Source organism: Melozone crissalis, unplaced genomic scaffold (genome assembly GCF_028551555.1).
Source record: "Melozone crissalis strain CALT ecotype California unplaced genomic scaffold, PUWL_Pcris_2 ptg000005l_1, whole genome shotgun sequence".
Classification (NCBI taxonomy): Eukaryota; Metazoa; Chordata; class Aves; order Passeriformes; family Passerellidae; genus Melozone; species Melozone crissalis.
Window position 1 is genome coordinate 41,345,410 of NW_026535783.1, and position 22,703 is coordinate 41,368,112.

General features: G+C 35.5%; 1 protein-coding gene across 1 annotated transcript in view; it reads right to left on the reverse strand.

Moving 5' to 3' along the window:
• CNTLN (centlein) overlaps positions 1-22,703 on the reverse strand; it is a 174,571-nt gene that overhangs the window by 136,758 nt on the left and 15,110 nt on the right. Inside the window, 3 exon segments of the mRNA XM_054289514.1 lie at positions 6,295-6,474; positions 7,057-7,191; positions 19,671-19,755. Coding sequence (XP_054145489.1) covers positions 6,295-6,474; positions 7,057-7,191; positions 19,671-19,755 — 400 coding nt within the window.

Genomic DNA, 22,703 nt, shown 5'->3' on the forward strand with positions numbered 1-22,703 from the left:
TGGATGTGCCCATACATACATGCATGTATTTATTGTAATCTAAGCAAATACATATAGGTAGGCATATATGCATGTATGAAAAATGTGAAATACCAGGAAAAAAGGTGTATTTCAAATTTTAGGTGGCCACCTTTTCTTTACTCTAAGAAGTTTTCCTTGACTCAGTTGCTGGATGTGGAAGGAGGAACCTGAATCAACTCTTTGCAACCTTCCCAATTTAACTACTAAACTGATTAAGCCTTGTTTTCTACATAGAAGTTCCTAAGAAAAGCAGCTATGCATTCATTGCTTTAACCTCTCACAAGAATTCACAATATCAGTATATGAACTAAGAATCATAGATACAGAATAATTTTTGAGACTGGTCGTTAAATCTGCTCTTATTTTGTACTGCTAATTCAGAGCAAGGAATAGCTTCTTCAGGAGAAGAAACAGCATGCCAGAAAATTTCTGAAAGTGCTCACTGAAAACATTGCAAATGAGCAAGGCTCTGCCTTTTACCATGAGCCCTACTGTAGAAGTTAGTCAGAAAACTGCAAAGGTGTATCTAGGAAACACAATAGCAAGGCAGCTTACTCAAACAAGACTTCAACGTCTACATAAACCTTGCTGGAGTTCCCTAAGAAAAGCACATCAGTCCTTACCAAGCTTTGTATGACTACTCTCCCCAGAGTGTTTTGAGGCAAGAATGGAAATATAAATATTACAGCAATATCAAGAACAGAATTTCAGATGGTGGCAACAGCCTTAGACCTTCTTTGGTATTATGCTACTCACAGATGCAATCACTATGCTCAGTAAGGCAAATATTCCATGATTCATTAATAATTTAAAATAAAAGCCTCCTCTTAGAATATCATCCCTAATCTACTGCCAAGAGTATATTAGTTTTCCATTTACATACAGACTTAAAGAAATAAGAAAATGCATATATTTCCCTTTCAGCAATGACACCTCAAATATTGAGGTTATCAAAATATTTCTATAACTAAAAAGTGAATAATTAAATTTTAAATAAATTAAATTCCTTAAAATTGCATAAAAATGTCCTATAGGTATTTAGATGTATCAGAAGTTTACTACCAACAAATTCATTGAAATCCTTGAAATTGTATTAAAACTATAATGTCCTGTTAATAACATTAACATTGATGTGAGGAAATAGCAAAATTCGCATGTGAATGAAGTAGGAAATTAATTTGTTTCTCGACAAATATCAGGCTACACACCTGGTGTACCCAACAAATGAGTCACCTTTCAGTGCCAAAGGCTAGGTAGAGAAACTTAATTTTTCCTTGAATAATGAAAAAAATCAAAATTATAGGAGACAGTTCACTATCAACACATAAAATTTTTTAAGTGTAATAAGGTATTTATAACTTGCAGACAAGTAACTGTAGGGCTCCTCCTCAGTATTTTTTTCCTCTGTAGGTAAAGGTATTTAATATGTGAACAAAAATTTTAATAGTTCATATATTCTCTGATAAATTCTATTTGCCTATTTCTAATACCACATTATAAAGTTGCAGGTTTTCCATGGAAGAGATGAAAAAAATCTAACATTACCAATGCTTTAAGTTCCCATCATCCATTGCAGAATACAATACAAAGAATATGTAATACATTATTTTCTCATAAATAAAACTTCAGAAGTTATCTAATGGTGAATTTCAAAATCAGGAAAAAAGTATCTTTCAGTACTTCATTTGTGACATATTTAACTTCAGCTTCTGGTTTCAAGTAAGAAATTAATCAGCTCAATCTTTTTGAACATATTTTGAAAGCTCGAGTTTTTTGGAAGCATTACTGAAAGAGTAAGACACAAAAAAAGGGAAAGAAAAAAACTTGTTATACAAATACCTTAGCTACTGAAATATATATATTGATGTCCCAAAGTTCAGCTGAATACTGAAATCTAAAATAGAATCATCAAATGGTTTGGGTTAGGAAGGATCTGAAAGGTCATCTACTTCCAACTTCCCTGCCATGGGCAAGGAGCTCTCCCTTCTAGATCAGATTGCTCAAGGCCTTATCCAAACTGCACTTGAACACTGCCAGGATCTGCCCACTTCCTGGGCAACCAGTTCCAATGTCTCCTCATCCCCATAGTAAAGAACTTCTTCCTAATCTCTAACCTAAATTTCCCCTCTTTCAACGTGTAACCACTCCTCCTTGTCCTATCACCAGAGTTCCTGACAAAGAGTCCCACTCTGGCTCCCCTGTAGGCCCTGGTCAGATCCTGGAAGGTTGCTATGAGGCCTCCGCACAACTTGCTCTTCCTCAGGCTGGACAGCCACAACTTGCTCAATCTGTCTTTGTAGGGAAGGTGGTCCCGAGTCCCCTCAGGGCCCTCCTCCAGACTTGGTCCAGGAATACCACGTCCTTCTCATGCTGGGCACACCAGAAAGATACAGGGCACTCCTGGTGGGGTCTCACAAGGGCACAGTGGAGGGGGCAAATCACCTCCTTTAACCTGCTGACACATCTCTTTCAATGTAGCCCATTAAACGATTTCTGGGCTGCAAGTGCACATTGCAGGCTCATGATTAGTTTTTCATCAATATCGTATTTTTGACCATGAAAAAACTTATAATATTTTACACTCAATTTCTGAGTATCTGCATTTTTAAGATCATATGGAATTTATCACATTCCCTTCTTGCTGATACAATAGCCAAAAATATTCATTGCGTAAACATGCTATGTAAATTTGTGAAAATTTACCTAACACAAATACTCCAATCTGGATTTTTAAATTATAGTTTATTTCAAAGGAGCATTTAAGATTCAAGCTTTTAAAGTCTATTTAAAAAAAGCTACTTGAAACAGTCAAAACATCGAATAATTCAGTTATACAAGAGAGAAAATGCATATTTATAAAATATGTAGTGCAAGACAGCAAGAAAAGGTGAATTTAAAATAACTTTAAACATGAAAAGTGTAAGAAAACCAAGGCATGAGGAAGTACAGTCATGCCCGTTATGGAGTCACTATGAATTAACAGCACAGTTTTGTTATTTGTAGCTTCAAACCCTTTGAAAGTCACTTTCAAAGACAGTAGCTTTGTTTTCATGTTTTTTCCTGTTATATATTATGACAGAAGTGAGAGTAATTTTTCAAGGTCCCATCTCAATAAAACTCTCATTTTTCATTGGAACTAAAATCTCAGGCTCTTCTCGAGAGAGATGGCCTCTTCTTTGAAAATTACAACCTTCAGACTTCAGAAACTTCAAAAGTACTATGCTAACTAGGAATTAACAAAAACAACCAACCAACCCACCAGTAAGCAATCCCATTATCTTTTACTTCACCTCCACTTAAAATCTGCCAGTCTGACATTTTTTTATCTACATACAAATCCTTTTGTGACTTGAGTTTGGAGGAAAATATATTTATCTTGATACTAAACAATAGTTTAGTATCAAGAACAATCAAATAACTCAAATAACTAACTGATTCTTAGATAGGGAGACACCTAGCTAGTTGATGACTTTTTCATTTGTTCCCTTTCAGGACATATAGAAAACTGATATATAAACTCTGGGAATCACAAAAGAAGCACAAAGTTCTCAAGAACTACTTTAGGCAGATGTACAGTTAACTTTCTGTACACTGTATATTATTTATATGAAGGTACATGCAGAAAAGAAAACCAATAAAACGCTATTGTCAGCCTTTTAGCCACCTTATCAGGTATCCTCCTGTTAACCTGTCTCATACTGATTTCAGCTAGTATGACAAAACTTCACAGAAATGTTCTTTAAAAGGACAAACTATTCATAGCAGCTGTTCCTTTCTCTCAGTTTCATGAAGTTGAATTTTATACCTGGTTATTGTAGGTTACAGTAACAACCAGTCTTCAAAAGTGAGAAGTGGCACTTTTCTTCAATGGAAATGGTTTAAAGACAGAAGGATGAAGAAAAAAAAAAAAGCTAACAGTTCAGCCTTTTCATAGGCAACTACTTTTCCTAAGAAGCAATCTGTGATTTAGATCTCGCATTTCTACCATCTAATGCACACTTTAAAGGTAATGTTGGGCTAGCTTATTTTGAGAAGGATTCCTTTTATTCTCTCAGACAGAGGAGACTAACATGGTAACATCTGTATACAACGCATCTTTAAGATTGTTAATGCCATGTCTATTACTTAAAAACATGTACAAAAACATGTTGACTCAACTCCCAAATTAAAGTGTGAGAGGCAGCCAACACTCTCAGCACCTGTGAATGCAGTTAATTTCAGGTAGTCCCAATGGACGCGCACCAGTCAAGTTCTTTCAGGTATCTTCCAACACATCCACTCTCAGTACTTCCCACTGAAGTCTGTCTCTAGGCACAAACTTTTGGGGACACCTTGGAGAAGACTGACGCAAAGACAATATTAAGTATCTCTGCTGAATCTATTAATTGTAATTAATTCATCATTCCATTTCAGCAGCAGGTCCCCATTTTCCTTGTTCAGTTTTTCACCAATAAAGCAATTCCAAGAAATTCTGATTGTATCAGTCATAACTTGCAACTTTCAACTGCACGTAGGTTACCACTACCCTTCAGTGTCCAGACAGTGTTTCTGAACTCTCCCTCTACAGCTTTCAGTTTCCACATCCTGAATACTGGTTTCCATCTGCAGCCTACACCAGAATCTAGTGGTGAGATCTGTTTAGCCAAGTTGATCTCCTGAGATATTTTTCCAAAGTGGACCATACGTGGGTTTGTAGAAAGCTGTCTTTAAAGACATCATAGCTTTTCCTGAGCTATTTACCCTTCGAAAGTGCTTCTCACAGGATTCCACCTACAAGTTCCCTAACCATCTGAAGACTCTGCTTCTTAATTCCAGGGCTGTACAGCGCTATTTTCCTTCCATCACTGTCTCAAGGTCTTGGCCTTGGCAAGTTCATGGTCATTACAGCCAAGACTGCAAATTAGTATTATCTTCACAAGTTCTTCCTAGTTTGCAAACAGCAAATCCAACTCTGTGACATCCCTAGCTGTCGCAGGCAACACCTATCCCTAGAAGTACTCTCTTTCACACTCTAGACACCAATTTAACCAGCTTGTAACACCCCTTTGAACTACCAACACTACTAATGCCCATCCCTGCAATCGCCCAGCTCTTTCATTCACCAGCATGCCTCATCAGCCAGGAAGACAGAGACAGAGGAGATATTCTGACTCTGTTCATTGAAGGTACAAGTAACAGATTTTCAACAATTTGTCCAATATTACAAGCACTACATTTGGCAACTTAAAAATTATTTTATCAGCTTGGCACTCACAAGATTGTTCTCTCCCAAGGATCAACAAATAATTTCTTGTCCTAGGAACTCTATAATCATTTCATCATAACCAGTCTGAAGAAGTCAATATGCAAGAACTTTACTTCCCATGTTAAGAGATCTGAATTAAGCTCTTTCAAAAGAGTTTCCATCACCACAACAATCCAAAAATTGCTAGTGTGGGAAAAAAAAAAAGGGCATTTCTGGGTGAGGTGTTAATTAAATAGTTATTGCAATGAATGTACTTCAATAATGTAAGTGCACATTCTAAGTGTACATTCGTCATGCAAACAAAAAGAATCCACTACCTAGTGGATTCTTGTGTATACTAGCATATAGATGTGTATACTAGCAGTTGTTGAATTAAGATTTGCCATGTTTATGGCTCATTTCTTGGAGGAATTTAGAAAACACAAGCCAATTTTGTTGGCTTGTTTTCCTGAAAGAAGAAAAAGTATAGTTTAAATAAAAGAGAAAAGATCTGCACTATGTATTCAGTTATTTTCTTTTCTGCTTTATCTTAAACTATGAAAATAACTTTTTAATATGGTATAAGCAATAATAATACCCCTCATAGAATAGAGACCTTTGGAGGCTAGGGCACAATTTATTTGGAACTACATGTTCTTTCATACCAACAAAGATTAAGTCTACTGCAACAAGATTATATGTAAGTAAATTACAAATCAAGAAAAAAATTGTGGTAATATTTTTAAGCTTTTATTTTTTCACACACACACACATATATATATATACATATATATATAAATAATCTCAAAGTACAGCATCTTTTATTTTTTAATGATTACATTTTAAGATGACTATTTGAAGTCAGATTCCTGCTTTGCAGCATCAATTTTTAAAAAGCTGTGGGTCTTAAGTGATAGAATGTAAATGAATGCAAGTCCCCACTGGTAGATTTGAATATATAACTTGCTATTTAAAGGAAATAACTTGTAGTGAAATGTTTGGAGAAGTTAATTCTCAAATAATATCCAGGAGTCCATTCCACTTTGTACCTTTATTCTGATATCATTGCCAGATTTTTCTTTTTTCCATTGTGCCTCCTGCTTCCTCAGTTTCTCCAGGTTACTTAGCAGGTTGGCACAGCATATATTTAATCCCTTATTTTCCTCCTCCAGGTTTTTTATAATCAGTCTGTTTTGCTCTTCCTTCTTCTGTGCACGCTCCTCAGTGTCCTGTAGAACAGTACCACAAGGGCCGATAAACAAAAAAGTGAGAACTAATCAGCAAATATAAACTGTGCAGTTTTACCCTCACAGCAGCTTCTATATTTGATGGCCAAGGTCACCTGTGCACTTTTATTGGCCTCTTTCATGCAGGTGGAAGGGTCATATTTTTTAGCTGGATGACAGCTTTGATGAGTACACATTTGCAAAGAGCCCATTAATTGATCAAGCTGCCTTTGATGCTGTCCCCAGCTATTTTTGAGACCCACACAGACATATCCTCCCAGACCTCAGCTTTATCAATTAATAATGCCAGTCCCATCAGAATCTAATTACAAGAAGCCACATCTTCACACTTCTACTTTCTTTGCTCCATTTCCATCATTAACTATTTATCTGAAAGTTATAAAGCTTGGATTCTTGGCTTTAAAGCATCTTTCTCAGTTAGTATGTGAGAAAACAGTAAGGTATAGCAAGGCCTAAGGCAATTTTTTCTCCAAGCTTGTCACTTTCTGTGCCACAAAGGCTGACACTGCTTAAAGAACTACTTCAAAGCTACAGTCTTATAAAACTATGTACAAGTCAATATACCTTAAGTTCTTGGCTTTTATCTTTAAATTTCCAGTTCAAGTTACTGAATTCATTCTTCAAACGGGCATTTTCCTCATCCACAGCACTTTTTCTCTGCATTAAGCTGTTTATCTCCTGCTGCTGTCCTGTGAGCCTCTATTAAAAAAAAAAAAAAAAAACAAAAACCAAAACCTGTTCATAGACAAAAAGCAAGAAAAAGCAAGTGCAAAAGAGCATGCATGTTCTGTGTTTTAGGCCTACAAAATGTAACGAAATGACATATGCAGTTTCTACAGCATTATTTTAATTCCACTAGCACTTTAATCAAAGTCAAAACTGAATTACTATAAGACACAGTAATGCAAATGAGGAACCAAATACCCTGCTGCTACTGAAGAAGCCTATAAATGCAGAACTGAACAGAAATTACTCAGAGAAGCTTATTCAAAAATAGTCATTTACAGAAGTTGTACCTGTGTTAATGGATTAAGAATGCATTAGAATACTGTTTAACTTGCACTTATAGCACACCAAAAAACAAGCCAGAGCTGAATTCAAAATTCTGCAGAATCTCCAGAATTTGCCATAGTAAACAGAAATTACTATTGAGTGAGGCTACCAAAATGATTATTCTACAAAATACTTTTAAAGAGAATTAAGTCTGGCTGAATTTGCAGCTCAAGAAAAATAATACAACATTGCTCACCACATACATTCATTCGCATACAGAAAAATCTCACTGCCATAAAACAAGAACTTCAAGTTTCTGCAATAATTTCATTTGATTCTCATGACACTTGCATTAAACACTCTCACTCTTCAATGCCTATTAGAACTCTGTGTTTTTCTCCAGGAGTCTGCTTTAATTCCACATTCTGTTTTGTCCCATCTCTTTCTAAATCAAAAGGGCTTTAATCTATAATATTTTCCTAGCAGTGACACCATAACTGTGGTAAGAAACTGATAAAACTTTCATGTCGGAACTGAAGTGTAAGTGCTTTGCTTTTAATTCACTAGCTAAAATGAAGTGTGTACAGAAACATAAAAAATCATCAACAAGACAATAATCCTCTAGATTATTCTACACTACATCTGATGATATATGTGAGAGTTTTCAATGTCTAAAGCTTACATCTGGTTCATAAGGACGTCAGACACAAAAAAAGAATGAAGATATGCTGAGCAAAAACATGCTAAACAGTACATCTGAAGTTGCATTTTACTATTCAAAAGACAAAACATTTGTTCTTTGGATATATTATTACACTTACAGTAATAAACTGGTGCTGGCAGAAATGATTTAGCTGAATCTTTAAAAAGGTATGTACCCACATTACTAAAGAAAGCATCAGTAATTTTGTTTGTTACTCTCCCACTCCCCATGTCCTCATGGAATTGGAGGAAGCAGCTCCTTCGAGTCTTCCTTCTAGCTCATTACTACTTATTTAACATTTATCAAAACAAACGTCTGTACTTGGAGACACCCTTAAAACATCATTAAAAATCTCACCTATCTGAAAGAGACTCTTGGCTCTGAGCTAAAAATTCACACACACACACTTTTTATAAAAGCTCCAGCTCTTTAACACATCTAATTTCTGAGTACACAGGTACATCATACTAATACTTAGTTTCATTATGCACTGAGCAGAAACTGAGAAGCATATATGTATTTGTGAAGTGAAATCAGAGATATTTGGGTTCTGTCTTCAATGGGATGTTTTCCAGCAATTTGGAGAATGAATGGAGACAGGATGGTACAAAAGTGCAACTAGCTATTTCAAATGTTTGTTCTGTACTGCTCAGATTAAGTTTCCAACTGAAATAAAGTACTTACTGTGAATATTCAGAATAGTCAGACAGATTATCCTGAATCAGACTTGCACACTAATTACTTATCTCCACAACTGAACAGTAATTTAACACTTGAAACCAATCAAAAAGCAAATATACCACATGAATCATTAAGCAAACTCACCTGAGTAGTCTACAAAGTCATCTACTGCAGCACTAGTGAAATATTATCTAGATGAGTTACACTTGCATGGAAAAAAAATCCTGTTATGTGTCAAAGCATTTTTCTGGGTTACCACTTTGCATGCTCTTATCTTTTCCTCTAAATGAATTGAACATTTACTCTCCTATCCTCTTATTTCACAGGCTTATAAAGAAGGAGGAAAAAAAGAAATATCACTCAGGAGCCATGACTGAGTAGAAATAAGGATCACATAAAGGAATTTTTGAGATATAGACAATTAAGTTAATTATCATCTGTCCTTTCCTATGCAGCTCTTTTCGTACTTTGCTTCCTCAATCTATGTATTACTTCATCTAACACGAGAGTAAAGATTGATTTCTTATTGCATAGAACACAGTGTTCCTAAAAGATTACACTATTCTAGTCGGCAAGTAAAACAGCAGAGGAAAAAAACACACCTGATCAACACACAGGACAACCTCCTACTTGAGGTTATTTTGACAGATTTCACTAGGTAAAAAACCCATCAGGAATTACTCTATTCCCATAGTTTCTACTGATTTTTGTCTAGATACTATAAAGACAGTCTGACACTACACAAGAACAATCTCAACTTACACTTTGAGTTGACTCAGTCATACTTGTTTGAATACAACAGGGCAAAAGCAATGTTTGACAGCTTGGTGGGCAAGAACCATAAAAAACATCATGTAACTAAGGCATCTAAAGCAGACTTCAACAAACTTTCAAGAAAGAAAACTATTCTACAGCGAATTTGCTCCAATAAAAACCAAAAGAAACTGCTTTTACCCTTCTTTGATTCTGGGAAGAACCAAAGAGTATCCCCTGTATACTGCTGGATCCCAGAGTGCTCCAGGCAACAGTACATAGAAAGAAACACTGTGACCTGGTGGAGCAGACCTTTTGATGTCTCAGAGGACTGTCATTCCCAAATTAATTTTCATCCTTTCCCATGGCATCTCTTTATTTACAGCACAATAAAAATTTTTTGTTCCATAATACGTTGTTTACTGTCAAATACTATTTCTTTTTTAAGTATCTTCATAGCAGCCTGAAGAGAAAGCAAAATCACATACCAAGTCAAACTGAAAAAATCTGCAATGAAAACAACAGATCAAAAGCAAAAGGTGACAATAGCTCTTTCTTGTCTTAGCACTGAATACACCAATTTTTTCATGGCAGAAGGATGTTAAAATTATCTGTCCATACTTTGTGTGAATAGGCACAAATAAAAGATTTTAAATTAAAACCTTGTTTTTACCCATTGTGAGTTTACACAATACAGTAATGTATGGAGACAGTGAAAGTGGTAACAAAAGCAACTCCTCAATCCTAGGAGTCTGATTCCCAAAAAAAAAAGTGAGTTAGGATACAACTATGAGAACTTACATACTATTTGATATTATAAATACCATCACTGAAATTCCAGTCTTTAGTGAAATATTTTTTAGTCTGATAAATAAAAAGCAAGTAAAGAGAACTATGTAACAAAAGCTGTACATATGATTATTGCCTTAAGTGCTTTCGAAATTTTCGTATTTTGAGAGGTGAGATTAAAAAAAAGTTGTAAAACCCAACCTCTAATTCTGCATTTTGAAATCAATCAGACTGTACTACTAAATCAGTATTGCATAGTAGCCTCTATGCAGGCTTGTGAAATGTAAGTAAGAGTGGGTTTTTTTTCACGTGAAGAAGTTAACTCATACTGGAGTAAAAACAACCTAGGAAAATCACAAAAATGACATACCCTTCAATGTTGCTGCTAATACAGGAATGCAACAACACAGTGGGTGCTGAAGCACGTCACGGAAAAAGTCAAATCTATGCACCACAATATTAAAGGAGTCCATCTAGGAATGCAACAAAGGGGCATTTGATTTCTACTATCAAAAAGGATCATGGTAACAAATAAATACTAAATTCTGTGCTTTCTTCATTGCACTCTAACAGAAGTTTTCACTGCAGAGTAGTCCACTTCCAATACAACACAAGGAGAAAAAAGTTAAAATTAATAAAAATGGATGAAAAATTGAAGTACTGAAAGTACTCACATTATTTGAAGAAATCCTGATATTTTATGCAGAAACTAAATTAATTTAGTAATTAAATTATTTTATTAAAAATTAAATGCGGAAATATAATTTCTTTAAAGTTGTTCTTATCAGAATTGCTACTTCAACATTTCGTGACTTGTCTTCTCCCTTTCATAATTCCTTTTCCCTCACCAGGAAGTTGAGGTTGACTTACCACACTTTCAATGCCTCCTCTTTTTCCAACTCCTATTTTCATTTCTAGCAAGAATTTAACAATAAGTTTTCACCACTAAAAATGCTCCAGTAACATTTTATACCTTCCCTTAATAAAGCTTTCTTAAATTTTTCTCTGTATTTTTTCAATTTTATTAATCCTCATGGTTCTTGAACATCTATATGCATGTTTAACAAAAAGCATTGCTAGTCATATTCTCATACAGTCCTCCAAAATATAGAAAAAAAAAAAGGAAAAAAAACCTAACAAAATAAATTCACTTTCTTTCATCTCATGACTTCTAGATTATACAGATCTAGATCTAATCTAGATTAGAGTCTTAAATTATTTTCAGACACAGGACAAACAGAAGTTTAAGGCAAATAGTTCACAAAAAGGCAACCATATGCCATGAGAGTCACCAGCTGCATTCTGCAGTCTGTACACTGTCCTTTTGGAGTCTGAATGACAACAGCTAGTTATGACATAAAATGAGTTATTTTTAAATCCATACCTCTCTGAACATAAAACACCAACAGTGCTACCTGATTCTACTGTAGATAGATTCCAGAGCATACCCATATTCACAGCTAAATATTCAACTTAGAACTTGACTCTTAACACGGATGAAAAAAAACAATGAAAAATAGCAAGTGACATATCATGCATTTAAATGTAACACAATGTAATACAATGTAACACATCTCTTTCGAGTGCATATTCCATTTGTAATTCTTATTACTTTTCATTCCTAACCTTCTGCCAAAACAATCTTAAACTAAAAATGCACCCACTAACAGAGTAATTGAAGTGGGGGAGCTCAGTTGATTTTCATACCACCAAAGACTTTTCCCTTGTCCAATCCCATGCTATCCAGGATTCCCTGAGATAAACCAATTTGAAAAAATGGTTTCTGTGAAAAAGAAGTATTAACCTGCAAGCAGGTATCTAGAAATCCATTCCTAAAATGAATGACAAATTCTGAGCGTCAATTTCTATCAATATTAGACATGAAATAAATGATAAAACATGGTAACTTAGGGATGAATAGAAGGAAAAATATTCTTAAAAACTGTCTATTAAAATGTGTTTTCATACCATATATGTGCTGTTGGAAAAGGACAGGTCTGCTTTGCAGGGAGTAGAAAAGAAAATCAAGATTCTTTAAAGCATTTTTAAGAGGATCAAGTAAAATGGTACTACAGAGAAGGAAACCAGAAATATGAGCAGGTGACTTCATCCTACAGGTGATGAATATGTCCTTACTTCTCCACTATTAGTCAGTGTTGCACCTGAATTCTCACCTGACCCATAGATTAAGGAAGGGTATAACAGCACAATCTATTATAAACACCATGTTCGCTATTGCCCTCTTCGGACTTCTCTGGTGTGATTAATTTGGTACCTTCCACAAAGTTTGCTATCTTAATCGAAACACCTGGATTTTTCAAAACTTGAACACGTGGTGGAAACAAACAGTGGCTGTATGCAGCTCTAGCACCACACTTTCACTAGCAGCAATGGAACCATCTCTTACCAGCAACCTTTTGAGTAGGCCACAGCATGGAGAAAACTATTTTTTTGATGTGCACCACCTCCTTTCCACTCATGCTGGTCCTTACAGCTCCATTGCAGCATGTCCTTCTCTTGTTCACTAAAACAAAACTTCACTAATATTTTCCTCAATATCTTACAATCCTTTGTATCCCTTTTGCTCTGTTCCTTCTGTTGTACAGGTAGAGTGCAAGCAAGCACTGCCAGCAGCTGCATTTTTGCACCAACAAGGGAGCTAAACACTGTTTCTGGCACATGTGGTTTTCTACAATAGGTTTTCCATCTCTGAAACAAGGAATACAGAAGCTCCTTGCTCAGAGAAAGGGAAATATTTAGAGGCAGTTTTTCGCAAAAACACACCTCTAATTTGTAAATGAGACAGCATTTTATCAAAATAGAAAATCTGTAGCTCCATAATAAATTCAGTATCAATACCAAGCAGTATAGCATATATTGCAGTAACGTGTCTGCTGCACTTAGAAATTGACTGTCAGTTTTACTCTACTGAGCTCTCAGGAAAACTGTAGTAAATACAGATAATATAATCTAACAGTCTTGCCACAGCTAGCGATTCTCTGCACCAGGACAGATCAGATTTTCTATACAACCCATAATACAGTGCTGTAAAGCAATACCCCCTCATAAATGTAGTCTCTGCTCTTTCGCCTCTTCTTAGCAGCTCTACTTTGAAACAGCAGCAGCATAGCGTTCTAGGTCAGAAAACAGAAAATCCAAATTATCTTTCTATCCTCTATTCTCTTTACTAATTTCAAATCAAAACCAATATCCTGCTAAGTGAGCTTTTCTCTTATCTTCATTGAAGAGCACAGTCTTGACAGAACCAGGCTTAGACTTTTTTTTCTATGCTTTCCTCTCCAGCAAGATGTATACAAGGTCCTCAAAGTGAGTTAGCTCTCTAGAAGAGTGCATGACAATCTGAGATCTGCAGGAATCAATACCTACCAGCACCCTTGCCTGACACAGCAGTACTTCGTTACACTTCTATACATCAACGCTGCCAGATCAGGTGTAGTAAATAAAGAACAGCTGTTGCTGTGATCACCTGTTCTGACAAGCTCCTTCCAAAGTGTTGTCAGCAGATTCATAAGGCCAGAATCTAGTTCCACAGGGCACTGCCTGCTTCCTTCTGCTACTTGATCCTTGAAGTATAACAATTTTCTTGACTTTCAGGAAATCTGCCTGTATTCAAGTAAGAAGCCACAATATATGGAAACTTCCTCACCAAATGTCCTTAAACAGGGAATAAAATCCAACCATCTTAAAACCATACTGACTTTAGAAGTAAAATTAAAAAAAGTGTCACTACAATGACCAACTAATATACTAAAAACGATAAAGAAGTTAATATCTTATACAGTAAAAGCAGCTTCCTTTGGCTATAGAAACCATTTTTAGCTCAGACAAAAGGCTACTCTGCTTTGATGATAACTATTCAGGGCTGAAAAAGAAAACTCCCAGCTAGACATTAGCTGACAAGAGGATGAATGAGAATGAACATAAACTCCCTCTTCTTTCCAGGTTTGACTACCAAGCTCTGCTCAATATTCAAGAAATCACACGTTTCAAACTAGTGTACTGGGCAGAGGACAAGAGACATCACATTTCTTTAGTTACTTTTCATTTTTCTGTCTAATCCAAGTACAGGCATCATCTCTGCAGAAACACCATTAAAAATATGAAGGCTGAGTAATAAAGACCCAGAAGCTTTACCCAACTTCAGGAATGGGTACTCATATGAATTATTGAAGACGTAAGGCATAGATTTACAGCACACCTATGTAGACATCCAATATAGCTTCTTTTCTGCAGAATTAGGTAAGAAAAAGTTAAGTTTAAAAACTATTTCCTCAAAATGGAGCAAGCTACCTCACAGAAGCACTTTTTCAAGTGGTAGAAAAAGTCTTCCTACTGGGAATTCATACAAAAATACTAATGAGCTATAAAGGTACACTGTAATTTAGAGCTTATTAATTTCTTCAGTCAAAAAAGCCCACAGGTATCAGCCATAGTCATCATACTATCCAGGCAGCATTCTATCAATAAACCAAAATCAGCAATTTTCTACTGTCTGTATATTTTTCTTCCCATGTTTCTCACGGATATCAGCTCCTTAAAAAGGTTTCCTTCCCTTAATTTTATGAGAAAACTAACAAGACGATGTCAAACAGAAAGGCAAAAAGACCTATGATAATTCACTGATGCAGTTCAAAGGTGCTACATAAAACACAGGTTTCACCACTGAAGGCTGATCCCTTTTCCAATGCACAACCTGAGACACTTTTTTTTTTTTAAAGAAAAAAAAATTGTTAGTGTCCCCTTCAACATGCTTTGTCTGCATTATATATAAATCTTATTCACTGGACCAACTTTTTGTGCAAAGAGTTTATAAAATTCATATAATCTCAACACTGCTGACATTCATTGGAACTCCTTATTATGAAAATTATCCTCATGTCCCTCATTACCCAAAAATAATCAAGCTTACATGCTACTGAAAATAAAGTATTTAGATGGTAATAATGTCTCTACACATTTGTTCTAATTTAATAAAAGTATTTTTATTACAAAGAAAAATATAACCAGGCAAAAGTACAAAAGTTAAGAAAAATTTATCAGTATTAATTAATGCTTGAAGGTAGAATTATGCTTCTTTCAATTGGACCCATTAAAGAGGCTTTAATATAGATTTGCACAGCAAGCTGAAGATTTTCAAGAGCAGATAATGAGGCAAGCTAGTACTATTTTAACCCCTCTAGAGTACAATCAGTTGATAAGGTTTTGAAACGTTACAAGGTCTAGGACAAAAAGATTAGCTTTAGTTCCTCCAGATCAAAATTGAAAGCTAATTAATTAACAATGTTATAAGAAAAGGTTTACGGCTATTTTTACCTGCCTTTAATGTCATCTTCTAAAGAAAACAGGTTAAGATATTTTAATTTATCTATTGTGTAAATGGCAGAAGACTGTTCCCTCCTCCAGCATTATCTGCTAAACTAATTGCTTGAATTTAAAAATTTCATACATTCTCCCAAAAAACTCACCTTACATTTAAGGATGCAAATAGCACTGGTGATCTATTTAAGATACACACAATTATTATAAATTAAATGCAACATGTTAAAAATGTTTCCAAATAAAAAAGACAATGAAAAGATTTTTTGCAGCAAAGTATCTATCAGTCTTCAGAAGAAGTAAAATCCTAAGAGAGTGTCCTAGCCACTTAAACATAGCAGTTAGAAATTCTTTTCATTGAAACAGAGAAGTGATGCATACATGTCAGGCATATATAACCGCTAAGAATAGAGTTTTGAGATGCTGCATAAAACAAAAATAACAGCAAAAAATCAAAATAGCACTCAAGACACTAAGCTCAAAGGAATAGGATTTTTACCACACAGCATTTACAATAAATATATCCGTATGCCAGATGAGGCCAAGTTGTGACTATCAGGACCAAAAGTTACCACTACACCAATTAAAAAAAAAGAGCAAGAAGGGAAAAGTACAATGGAAAACCCAAATACAATACATTCTGTGCTGAATTTATGTGCAATAATAGACAAGAATAATCTTAAGTGCTTTAACAAATTTATTTTCATCTTTGAATGGTACATCTTGAAATCATCCACACTAATTCATATTTTAAATTTTTAACACAATATGAAGTTACGGAATAAACTCATGAAAAGAAAAAGGTCTTATTCATGTATATAAAACTGAAGATTACAACTCCATAATTTAGGAGCAGTGAAAACCTGAAGTTGTACTAAGTAAACAGAAGTTCAACGCATATACTGTAGTCCAAAGATACTGGACAGCAGAAGACTTGAAAAATTATGATTTATACTTTCATCCGTAAAGCCACAAGTCCCATTTTCATAAGTATCTGAACACTTTTCTTCACTGTTAGGTTATACAAATGTGATCAACGACAATATTACTTCTGAATCATAGCTTCCAAATTTACTATTTCACTTGATTTTCAGTAATGTCCGTTAAAATAGAAACTTCTCTAGTACTTGAAATATCTCTTTATTAATTAAACTTATTTAGCTTTCAGGTTGAGCTAACTACATGGATGTATCTCATCTAGGCTGTGGAGAATATGCTCTCATATTTACAGAAAATTTTTAAGTCCTTTTAGGCATGTCAGTCTAAGCAAGACTAATACAAGACAAGAAATACAATCTCATGTTCTTATACAGTTCTGTTGTTATTTCTAGAAGCAATAGAAGCTTACATCTGTGCCAAATAATGAGACAGTCCATTGATTTTTCTTTTTTCCCTTACTCAGCATTGATTTATACAATCAGCTTTCTGGTGGCCACTCAGAAAATCCTAGACAACAAACCCTACAACAAATTATCTTGTTGCAACTGGTATCTCTGTGCGATGCATGAAGGCAAAGAGAAAAACAACAAAAGAAATGACTGGCTAATCTCAACTTCCTAGATGTAAAAAATTAGTCAAATGAACAGCCTTCAAGTCTTCCTGTCTGTACTTTACAGAAAAGAACATTCATTACCATGACTTTCAAAATGCACATTTTCACACACAACCTATTTGCATGTTAATTACATAAACAGTATCTTTTCTTCCTTAGGTGAATGAAGAAGAAGCATATTCAGTAATACAAAATAAAAAGAACATTACATTGTTTTTTAAGCCAGCTCCATTCTTTAATACCAAATCACTAAAACTTGGCACTCAGGAAGCAATCCCTCTCTTGATTCAGTCCTACAGCATCCTAGCCAATGGATGAGGCAAGAAGGTCAGCATGACATCACCTCTGTACACTGCTTTCATACACAGCACTGGCACCATCTGGTGCCCTTCACAACCTACTCCCCCAAGTCAATGATATGCTAAGGGAAGCTAATTGTAAGGGCCGCATTAGAGCTGTGATGATCATCAAAACAACTTCTGTTCTCCTCATCTGTTAGAATCACTGAGTCACAGAATATCCTGATTTGGAAGCAACCCACAAGGACCATGAAGTCCCACTCCTGGTCTTGTACAGGACAACCTCTAAAATCACACCATGTGCCTGAGAGTATTATCCAAATGCTTGTTGAACTCTGGCAAGCTTAGTGCAATGGCCATTTCCCAGTGGAGCCTTTTCCAGTGCCCAATCACCCTCAGGGTGAAGAAACCTTTCCTAATATCCAACTCAAACCTACACTGACATCTCCAAGCCAATCCCTTGGGACCTGTCACTGGTCACCAGAGGGAAGAGATCAGTGCTGCCCCACCTCTTCCCCTTATAAGGAAGTGTTAAATCCCAATGAGATCTCCCCTTAGTCTCCTCCTCACCAGGCTGAACCAAGTCACCTCAGTCACTCCTGTCTTCCCCTCAAGGCCCTACACCACCGTCATTACTGCAGTACCCAAAAACTGCCCCCAGCACTGGAGGTGAGGCTGCCCCAGCTCAGAGCAGAGCAGGACAATCCCCTCCCTTGCCCAGCTGTGATGCTGTGCCTGATGCACCCCAGGACAGGGCTGGCCCTCCTGGCTGCCAGGGCACTGCTGACCCATGTTCAACTTTCTGTGAACAAGGATCCCTGTATTTTCTGTGGGGCTACTCTCCAGCCTCTCATTCCCAAGTTTTTATGGATATCCAGAGTTTTACCATCCTGTTGACAAACTCTTCTTTCCTGGATGATAGATTTCCACGGTTTTAATTACATTTACCAGTCTCTCTCCATTTCCACATGGATGATGTAAATTCATTACATCATCAATTTCAGATTTCTGATCAATTAGGGTTTCAGCTCCTGAAATTGATCTGAAACAACAGAGAGCAACCTCATGGAGAATGCATGTCCCAGGTTCAGACACTGCCACAGCAGGGAGCCTTCTTAAAAGCACAGTACTGCATACATATTCCTATAAAGGTCTTCACAGGTATTTTGCCTTTCAGGTAAGGATAGGGCAGAAATCATACATTGCTGGCTTCTAAGCATGCTGTGTGTGTATGCACCAAACAGATTACACATCACATCTATGGCCATAGACACCACACTGAAACTTCAGCCACTGCTGTAATACAAAAATAAAGTTTATTCAATAATAAGCAGTATTTTAATTTTATTTACTGTATTATTTTTCAGATATTTACATCTTTCATAGATCTACGTATTATATGCAATGTAATACATTATATTACATCTAATGTATTAAATATTGGATATAATTCTATAGTATATAAAGTATATAATATTATACTTTATAGATTATATATGGGATACAGATAATCTACTATATATACATTACATAGTCTCTATAACAAAAAATTATATAATAAAATACGACATACTTTTTGTACTTCATATCATATATAATGTATGTTTTCTATATATTTGTTTAAATATGAATGGATTAAAAAATAAATAAAAGGAGAAACACCACCAGTTCAGTAGTGTTCCTTGTCAGGCAGAAGGTGCATCAGGTTTATTATTTTGTACTTGTCAGGATGGCAAATCTTACCAAGATGTGCATGGGCATATTACAAACCAGAACACTCTTCTAGACTTAGATCCAAGTTTAGGTTAGACTATAGGGCAAGATGAGGCAATGAACTGACAAGATTTTTCAGAAAAAGTTTAATCTAAAACGACATGAACTTTTCAGGTAACAGATCAACCATTTGAACAACACAGAAGAGTTTGAATAACACTTCATCAGAAATTTGCAATCTCTGAATTACAACTTTTTTCTTAAGAGACAATAGCAAACTATTTTCTCCTTCTGACAAACATAAATGTGTTGTCAATGACAAGTTTTCTTAACTGCTCTATTAAGACATAATACAAACCTGTTCTAAAGATTCTATTTTGCTGTCTTTGGCTTGCAAAACCTCTAAAATGCTTCTGTCCTTGACTTCAGCTTTCTGTTTTTCTCTGGAAACAAACAAAAAAATAGACACTTTATTAGTCATAATTTGTAGTTAATCATTTGAATTTTTCATGTCCTGATAATGAATGTCATTTTAAAGCACAGAAAATTAAATTATCTGAAGCTGACAGGCCCTGCAGAATTAATCAGGGAGCATATGGCAAGTGACAGCAAATTACATCTGTAAACATCTAACACAGCTTTGTTCAAAAAGAAACAGAAATAAGAGGTCTTAATATTTTTAAAGCAGCTGAAATTATCGGTTTCTCACTCTTTCCCAAATGTAGAAAAGTGTATTTGAATACAGAGTGAGCAAAATGCCTTTGCCCCTTCTTTGCAATGTAGAATCACCAAGCTACTTCAGTTTGTGAAGTCCTTATCTCAGTTACATGGCATTTTTATGTCTGAAACAACACTTCCGAACATCATGGATAATTATTTTTCTATATTCCACAGGGAAAGAATGAGTAACTTATACTAGCAGAAGAAAAAGGACTCAGAAGCTTGAGTAAGGGGGATGAGCAGAGCCACAATAAGTGCACATCTATCATCACCTCTGCAATACTTTGGTTTGTTTAACAAAGTACCTCACTTCATTGCTATCTTATTTCTTAACTGAGTTCAAACACTGATGCCCTTGCTGGCCTCCATTTTAGGCAGAAAGAAAACAAATGTCACAACAGTAAGGATATTCATATTCCTTAGCACAAAAGTTCTTATCACATGTATGACTAAAGGGCTGAGAAATATATATTCCCTAAAAATGTCTGAACATCTCAGGCAATTGCAGCACCACAGCTGACAGAAGCAGAAACTCATTCAGATTATCTCTGTTCTCACAATACAGTTGAAACTTTCATCAGGGCTGGTATCAGCCACCTATGGAAGCTCGAGAATCCCACTTTAGCAACTCTTCCTCTACCAAATAAGGAATATTTCAGAGCTGTAAGGGAATGAAACACTAGTACACATGAGTCTGTAAATCTGTCTAAATTGGATGAAAATATCCAGCTGTACACAAAAGGTTTAATCTGCCAAAGTATTCTGTAACAGTGGCCAATAAGGATAGTACATACATGAAGGATTATTTTTCTCCACTATTAAGTATTACTGTGTAGTTTAATGCTATGAGAGATTTTAGAAACTAAACTACACTGACATTAATAGACCATCCAATAACGTGGTGGTTTTTAATAAAGTTCTATGACTGCTAAAATATCTAATCCAATCTTGAGTAAACAACGAACTAAAGAAAAATGGTATGGAATTTGAAGTGAGGGTTTTGGAAATCCATGTCTCATCTAAGTACCTCTCTCCTATTTCAAAAATACAGCAAGGATATGTTGCAGGACTTGAAGAAAACTAAGAAAAAGCTATCTGAAAAGATATGCATTTAAGCTATATTTCGCTTAAGAAAAATAAAAATATATGGGAAGCAGTCTTAGTTGTATTGCATTTTAAAAAAAAATCTTCTTCATAAAGAAAATAACTCAGAACTGTGAAATCAGATGATGAATATTCCAAAAGACATTTCATATCTGAAATGTATTTAACATTTTAACTGAGAGGTAGAAATTTAACAAAAAAATGAATATCAGATACTGACCTTAAAGCATCTGATTACCTCCAATCAGAACCAACAAGCCATTGCATGATAGGTTGCTAGAAAGTCATAAGCAGTAAAATAAATAGTATGGACAGTTTTTCATAGTTTATTGTTGCAGTTTCAGAGACAGACAAGTGACATGAAACTCCATGTCCATGCAGCAACAGCCAGCATTTATTGAAGGGCAGAGCCTTTTATACGGGCTTAAAATTTCTGGCTCACACAGAGTTGACTGGACAAAGGTTTCAACTCCGCCCAGCTCACTGGGCAATGATGTGGGTGCATCCTTGGGCCAAAGGAACTGGCTGGAGTCCCCTCGTTTGAGCCTGAATTCAGCCAATCACTTTCATACTTGGGGACTTGTTTACTTCAACAAGCTAACAAGACAGCTCGTCGAGTAAGTGTCTGTTAAGGCCAAATTGTTTGTGCAGCTACAGACCACCTATAGCTGTCACAGTTTATATCTGAAAACTTACAGGAATGTAACTCAGTCGATGTGATTACAGAAATTCATGCAAATATGAAATTATTTAATGCATTCCAAAAGTTGTGCTATGATGTCTTTTCAAAAACAATAAATAGGTTTCAAAACATGACGGGTTATGAGGCTATGAAACCGATTTACCCTGCCTGTAATATGTATCTAGCTAACAGAAGTCACACACTCACACTCTCAGTCATGTTTTAAAACATGGTAAAAGACTTTCTGGTAAGTATATAAAACTTTGTACTAGAAGATAGTAGAAACCTTAAAGAACAGGAGTTAGTAAGCAAAAATGTAAAAATGGCTGAATAGTTTACGGATATAATACTTAACCCAAAAGTCTGTGAATGTTCCTGAAGGAGACATACTGTTCATGATAGGTACAATGTAAATGAAACAAAAACTGTTACAATTTAGAAATATTAATGCTTCTTCATATTAAATTACTTTGCAGTGGGATCTTAAATGGCTATCAACAATTACCCTTTCTGAAAGACAACAGTTGCAGTAATCAAACCCCAAATATTTGTGGAGGAAGGTTATCACTCTTCCATAAGCATGCTACACTACAATCTACCTGAGGAAGTGATAGACCTATATTAATCTGAACTGTAAGAAATGTAACATTCAAAGTTTCCTCACGTCTTAATTACTGCTAGACACCTTAAGATCAGACACACACTAGCTGATTCAAAATCCTAAGAGCTTTAGAAGACAAAAAGGAAAGTGTCTGCACGTGACTATTCCAAGAACTTTGTAGTAAAGTACTTGGAAGAGTCCAGAGCACACAGAATGAATCACACCATTAGCCACGCACAAGCCCCATGAAGTACTGAACAGCATTGTTTCCAACTCTCAGAAGT